Source organism: Egretta garzetta, unplaced genomic scaffold (assembly GCF_000687185.1).
Source record: "Egretta garzetta isolate BGI_Z169 unplaced genomic scaffold, ASM68718v1 scaffold170, whole genome shotgun sequence".
In the NCBI taxonomy this organism is placed as follows: Eukaryota; Metazoa; Chordata; class Aves; order Pelecaniformes; family Ardeidae; genus Egretta; species Egretta garzetta.
The window spans coordinates 947,796-954,230 of NW_009258380.1; the positions used below are offsets into that span (position 1 = coordinate 947,796).

The 6,435-nt window shown below is 41.4% G+C and overlaps 1 protein-coding gene across 1 annotated transcript in view; it reads left to right on the forward strand.

The window, feature by feature from the left end:
- ARPP21 (cAMP regulated phosphoprotein 21) overlaps positions 1-6,435 on the forward strand; it is a 105,169-nt gene that overhangs the window by 20,294 nt on the left and 78,440 nt on the right. The window contains exon 8 of the mRNA XM_035896578.1: positions 6,212-6,320. Coding sequence (XP_035752471.1) covers positions 6,212-6,320 — 109 coding nt within the window. The remainder of the gene's footprint in view (positions 1-6,211; positions 6,321-6,435) is intronic.

Below are 6,435 nucleotides of genomic sequence, written 5' to 3' on the forward strand. Positions count from 1 at the left end.
GAACTTGCTTTCCTATATTGCCTTCCTTCAGACAGCTGCTTCACCATTACCTGCGAGGCTTTTGCAGATGACACGCACTACAGAACTCGCTAGATTTTTAGCTACATCGGGCTCTGTGCTGGCAAACCCATCTTTTCCACACATGGTGAGGTTGTTGCTTCTTGCATCAGCCTGTGCTGTTGCATCTTGCAGCAGCCGGTGCGCGGTGGTTCTGTCAGAAACGTATGCCTCATAATAAAGATTTATGTGCTATATATATGTCAGCCCTTACAATCCCAGACTGTTTGTGTGCTCTGCTAATACAGTGACTAAGTCTTCAGAGCGGTAACGTTCAAAGCTCATGCTTGTCTCGTTCCATTTGTCCTTCTGGTGTGGTATCCGTTTCCTGTTTCTTAGGCATTTATTTTAGAGCTAATTAACTTATTTTAAATGAGCACAGGTTTCCCCCCCAGTATTTAATTTCTTATCTCCCATGCAAATAGAAGTCTATGAAACTGCATTAGTTTGCTTCTAAACATGGCAGACGTGAGGAAATGTATCCATGTATCCTGGTAGCTATTGCCACCCTGCAATATGTTTTTAAAATCTGTAATTTGATTAAATAGTGAATACCTGGTTAAGGTACTTAGGGTTTGGGGGTTTTTTTCATTACTCCTTACAATGGTTGACTCGGAATCAAAAGCATTAAATGAGCACATAATGGGGAATTCTCCTTAAAGAGTCCATGTAAAAAATATGCCTGAGGGGTGAACTCTGTTTTCTGTCATACAGAGGTAAATGGAGAGGAAATCTACTGAAGTGAATGGAAGTAGCTCACATTAAAATCACCATAATGACAGTAGAAAAAAACAATGTTGTAATGGATGTTCCTATCAAAATCTTAACCTTTTTTTTTTTTTTTTTCCTTTCTGACACACAGAAATGTTTTGCTGCTTATTCCAACTTTACCATTTCTAAAATACGGGCTTCATTGTAAGGAATGAGTCCAGCAAAGTGTCTTTGTTGGGGCCTTGCTTAAATAAGGACTGCAGATGGCTTTTAAGTAACTATAAAATGAGAAAGGTAAATTATAATGGCCCATTTGCAAAAGAAAAAGCAGAAAAAACATCTAAAAGAGGTAGAGATGGAGCTTTGTTCTGCTATGGATTTGTTACTGTGTATCTGACTCAGTGTCTCACAAAATGACAGCATGGTTGAGGTTGGAAGGGACTTCTGGAGGTCAACTTGTCCAACACCCACCCCCCACCCCGCTCAAGCAGGGCCACCTAGAGCCAGATGCCCAGAACCATCCCAGGGATGGAGACTCCACCACCTCTCTGGGCAACTTGTGCCAGTGCTCGATCACCCTCACAGTGAAAGTATTCCAAGCACGGAAATAAGAAACTTGACCCATATCTTGAATTGAACATTATAATGATCTCCCAACCCAAAAATTAGGCTGAAAGAGTTGAAGTGATCGTTGGCTGCGTGAGGAACACAGCCACTAGAAATGGGAAAGCAGTATTACCCTGAGATTTTGCCTGAATGCTCTCCCCAAGTCTGGACCTGATATTGCAGTGAAGTATGCAGAAGTGCTCCTGAATCAGGGAAAAACACTGGTTAGGAGGCTTAATGATGCCTGTTACATCTTGTGTCTGGCAGCTGGGTAAACTGATTGCTCACCAAGAAGTTATTTCATAATCCATCCACTCCCTCTTTTCATTGTGAAAGAAAATGGATTACGAAAAGGTTTCTAGAGGTTTTGAGCAATGGGAGCAGGCTTTGCGGAAGTCCACAGATGCTCAGAGAGTTTCAGGAAGCTTTTCATGACAAAAGGTGTAGGTGCTGCAGGTCACCTACTGAAGTTGGTTCCCTGGAGGTAGGTATCCTGCTGGCACCTACCTGAATAGCACGGTGCGACCTCGTTAGGCAGGACGGAGAAGAGTGGCTGTCTTGGTTGCTGAAAGGGCGTATGCTTCCTGGCAGGTCTGGGGGTGAGAAGGAATCTGTGCACCTGCCTGAGGATGCGCGGCAAAGAGCTCTAACTTACTCTGAGATCCAATTTCCCTTAAAACATTCATAGCACCCGATCAAAAGCTTTACAGGGAAGGAGGAAATGCACCATGTGTTTTGCTCTGAAACACGTTGCCAGAAAGATGACTGACTGAGCTACCTGACAACTTTTGGGAAATATTAAATGAGTTCACATGCCATTGTGTTTTTGTGAAGTTGCGTTTTTAGGGCACGGATGTCTTGCTTCCACCCACACTGTCAAGCAATAAAAAATTGGATGATCAAAAGGTTATATTAAATAAAAATAAAACAAACAAACAAAAAGCACCCTAAACTTTACATCTGTATTTTTTTAGTCTGTGTGATGGCCCCCTCTCCTTGTGTTGGTTTCTGAGCCTTTAAGGTATAATGAGGGTTATACCTTCTGTTTTTCTCAGTACAGTCCCCAAATTGCAAAAATCCTATTGACTTAAAAGGGAATTGGTATTTCCTCTGTAAGCTTTTTTGGAGTAGTGGGGTTTGAGGTTCCTGGGTGATCCACTGGTTCCAGACTTGGGGGCTAAATGAAATACTGGATGTCATACAGGTGGGCAGCACTCATTCTAAGCATACATTTGCGCTGTTCCCTTGCACATAGTTGTTAGCACATAGATGGGTGTACTGTCAACCCACCGATATAGGACAGGTATTGTAGGTTGTTTTGTTTTGGTTGGCGTTTTTTGGTTGGTTGGTTTTTTTTTTTTTGGTTGTTTTTTTTTTTTAGAAGATCCTTAGAGTACTCGAGTTAGCGATCAGGTCTTCAAAAGTACTTGGTGTCTCTTCAAAAAGCCTATGCAAATCCCATTTTTACCACTTAAAATTAAACTGAGGTGTGGGTAGGATTTGAAGGTGTAAATTAGGCAACCAGTGTGGTAATAATGAATAAGTTCCTGACTTCACATGGGTTTGTAATAATAATTGTAAACTGTGCTTTGACTTGAGTAAGATCTTAATTTATGCCAGTGCGGAAAATAAGCTTGATAAATTCACTCTCTTACATGCATGAACACAAATTGGTATATTGTACAGACTCTACTACTAGCAGTAGCAGGGCTAAAAAAATTTTAGAAGAATGTAAGTGTTATTGTTATTAATTTAGGACTCACATGAGATGCATTCACTGTATCTGCTGTATTACTGTAATTATATAGTGTACTATTATATGGACACTATACTGCATCTTACTCAAAATTACGTATTATTTTCTTCCATTTTCAAGCAGTTGATTTGCCTGCAAATTCATAAACTAATGCAACAGATTTCCCCAGAATAACCACGATATCTCTGCCTCCTTTTAGCAAATTCATTATATGGTTACAGGAAACTTTAAAGATGTGAAAGTGGAACTTGCACTGACTCCCATCAGAGGACCAGACCCAAGTCTTTGCAGAGTCAATCTCTATTCTACCCAAACGATTAGAGCATTTGTTTCTGCTTAGTGGTAAACATTGTTTGCCATTTGTATCCTACTAATAATACATTTTTTCAATAGATACTAAAAAAGAAAATGCAGTAAACAGTATTGAAGAAGAAAACACAAACACATGTGTAAATATCACTGGACTCTGATATTTCTTTAAAATAGATGGTTTACATTTCTTTCAACTAAATGTCCTTTTCTGATTTTTGATGTTTGAGGGAGGCCTGCAGGTTGGCGTGCCTGAAGATATTTGTTGCTGTGGTATCCTATTTCTTACTTGACGATCTTCCCTCAGGTCTTGCATTGTTATTAACTCAGCTGGTCTTGCCATTTTGCAAGCTCACTGGTAATGGTGACCCAGGGTTGCGGTGATGACTGGGAGGGAAGGACCTTCTCGTGGTGCTGGTGGCACCGCAGCACTCCGTAATGCTCCGCACAGTCGCTGAGTCTCTCTGCCCAGACAAACTTCTTTTCACAACTGGTGATTAATCACCTACTGGGCTTGTAGATTAATTTTATTAACAGGCACATGCCGGATCATTAGTTTAGGCTTGTGGCTTGATCTCACGCTTCTCCTATTTTCTTCTGACAAGTGGAAACATTTTATAAATAGAAAATGATGCGAAAATGTGATTAAAAAAATGAAAATAATGCTATGAAGTATGAAAACCTTGTTGTTATTTAAATAAGTTAGTAGTTGGAGGAGACATTTTCCCAAATTGCTTTTTTAAGCTTTTTTCCCCCTCTAATTTTTTGTTACTCCCCCCCCTCCCCATTTTAAAGTCCCAGTTATTTACTATGCTTGGTATATAGTTAATGAGATGCTCAGCAGATAGTTTACAACTATGAATGGTACCCTGATGGTACAATTGCAGAAATTTTGATTGTGCTTGAGGATGTAAAAGCAGAAGAATAACATTCCTCAGCTGATACTGTCAAAGCAGAATAGTTGAGGGAATGAATCTTTGTTTCTGGCTGGGCAGGCACCAGTTAATGCCCGTTAATGGGAGCAAAGGCAGAACAGCCCACCTAGCAATCCGTTATCGGGGCTTTGTAGCCATTCTGTTTATGAGGAAGCATTACTAATGACCCATTAAGTCAGAAAACTATGCAGAGAGCCATGTTCCTCTGGGCTTTCCCAAAAGAAGGCTGGTAGGGCATCTGCAGGGTCTGCTGACTTTCATGTGTTGGGCCCTATATCTGTTAGTGCTAGCACCTACAGATGATGGACAAAGGGTTCTGGAATTTTCAAAATCTGTGGAAGTGGGGCTGGTATGTTTTGTCGCTTTATCAGAAAAATGCAAATTGTGAGCAAAAGTGGGAGTCCTTCAAAGCCACATACAAAGAGAGGCAGGAGAGCCGCTGTCTCTGAATATTGCGTTTCTAACAGTTCGTTACAAATGTTTCCTACACATCTGACAAGGAATTGTAAGGGACCGTAATTATGGCATGAATATGTGCTGTATTTTGATTTGAAATCCATAGCTAATCAGTTAAGTGCAAATCTGAATGCTATAACAACAAAATGGTGGCTGATTTACGCATCTGGTTGAATTTTCCATTCTGAAATAAGATGAAGCTGAGGTTTTTATTTTAAAGTACGTAGAGGACTTTGATTTACAAAGTCACTGACTTCTGTAAATTCTACCTTTTGCTTTCTGCACAATTGGTCCATTAATATCGATGGAAGCTTTGTGTCTTGTTTATGTGGGCCTCCAGGCACGAGCACCTCCTGCTGTTAGCAGCTCCTTCAGCACAGGGTGTAAGGGTTGCCTTCCCTGATGGAAACCTCACGGCGTGACACAGCCTATTATTGCTTTTAAAAACCAGCTCGTGCCTTAGCAGTGCCTCAGTGGGGTGATCACAGCGTAATTTATCCCGGCCCAGCTCTCCAGGCCGTTGGTCGCCCTGTGGACTTCGGCGGGGCTTAAAACACGGCGGGTTTGGGTCTGGGAGTGGTGTGGGCTGGAGTGCTACTCATTGACAGCTGCGAGGCATTGGCAGTGACATTGGGATGCTTCTTAAAATCTGCTTTTTTTGCGCAAGGTGAGGTGAGATGCTGCTTTTTGTGCAAGGTGAGAACGTGGGACAGCATCCTCCCGGCTTACGAACCTGAAAACCTTGAGCTTTTAACCGGTGGGGTTTGGCTTTTTAAAATAAATAAATAGATAAATATCTGGATGGGTTTAAATCGGTGAACTAGTTGATGCTCTATGACTGTTCTGGAGTATCTTCCCCGCTTCATGGTGATGAGACAATATTTTGTTTAAGCAAACCACCGTCAGTCCCTCCCGTTGGCGGTTCCATTTGTTGGGAGCGAGAAGGCTCTTGGTTTTGTTTTTAAGATTTCCCTCGGCTTTTCCTTATTTTTGAAGGTGGATGGGCTTCACTAAGCGGCAGCGGTGCCGGAGGTCACAGCTACCGAAGGAAGCAAATTAACATCCAGTATGTCTAATTTGTTTTCCCCGTCCTTCAGTCACAGTGAGAGAGTCTCTAAATATTTCAGTGACTGAGACTTTGGATTCCCGCTCCTTTGCTACACAACAACAACAAAAGCTATTTATAGCAATAACAGTTAGCAGCGATACAGCAGCCTCGGGCAGCTATAGGCAGCGTCTCACCACGACCACAAATGTTAACTGCTTTTGCACTGAATGCCTCTGTGAAAAAAAAAAAAAAAACAAAGAGCACTGAGAAATAAAGATCAAAGCAAAACCAAAAGAAAGATTTTTTTATTGCTATGTTTTACTTTGCTGGCAGACCAGAGCAAAGGTTTTCTGAACATTTAAAAGATGAAAAAGGTGAAGAATCCCAGAAGCGATTTATCTTGAAGCGAGATAACTCTAGTATTGATAAAGAAGACAATCAGGTTGGTTCTCGGTTCGAGAGTTGCTGAAATTTGTTCTGTTTTTGAAGGTGGGCTGACTGATGTTATTGTTGTTCTTTTGTTGTTGCTCTCCTCCTCTTCCTCCTCCTTCTCCTCC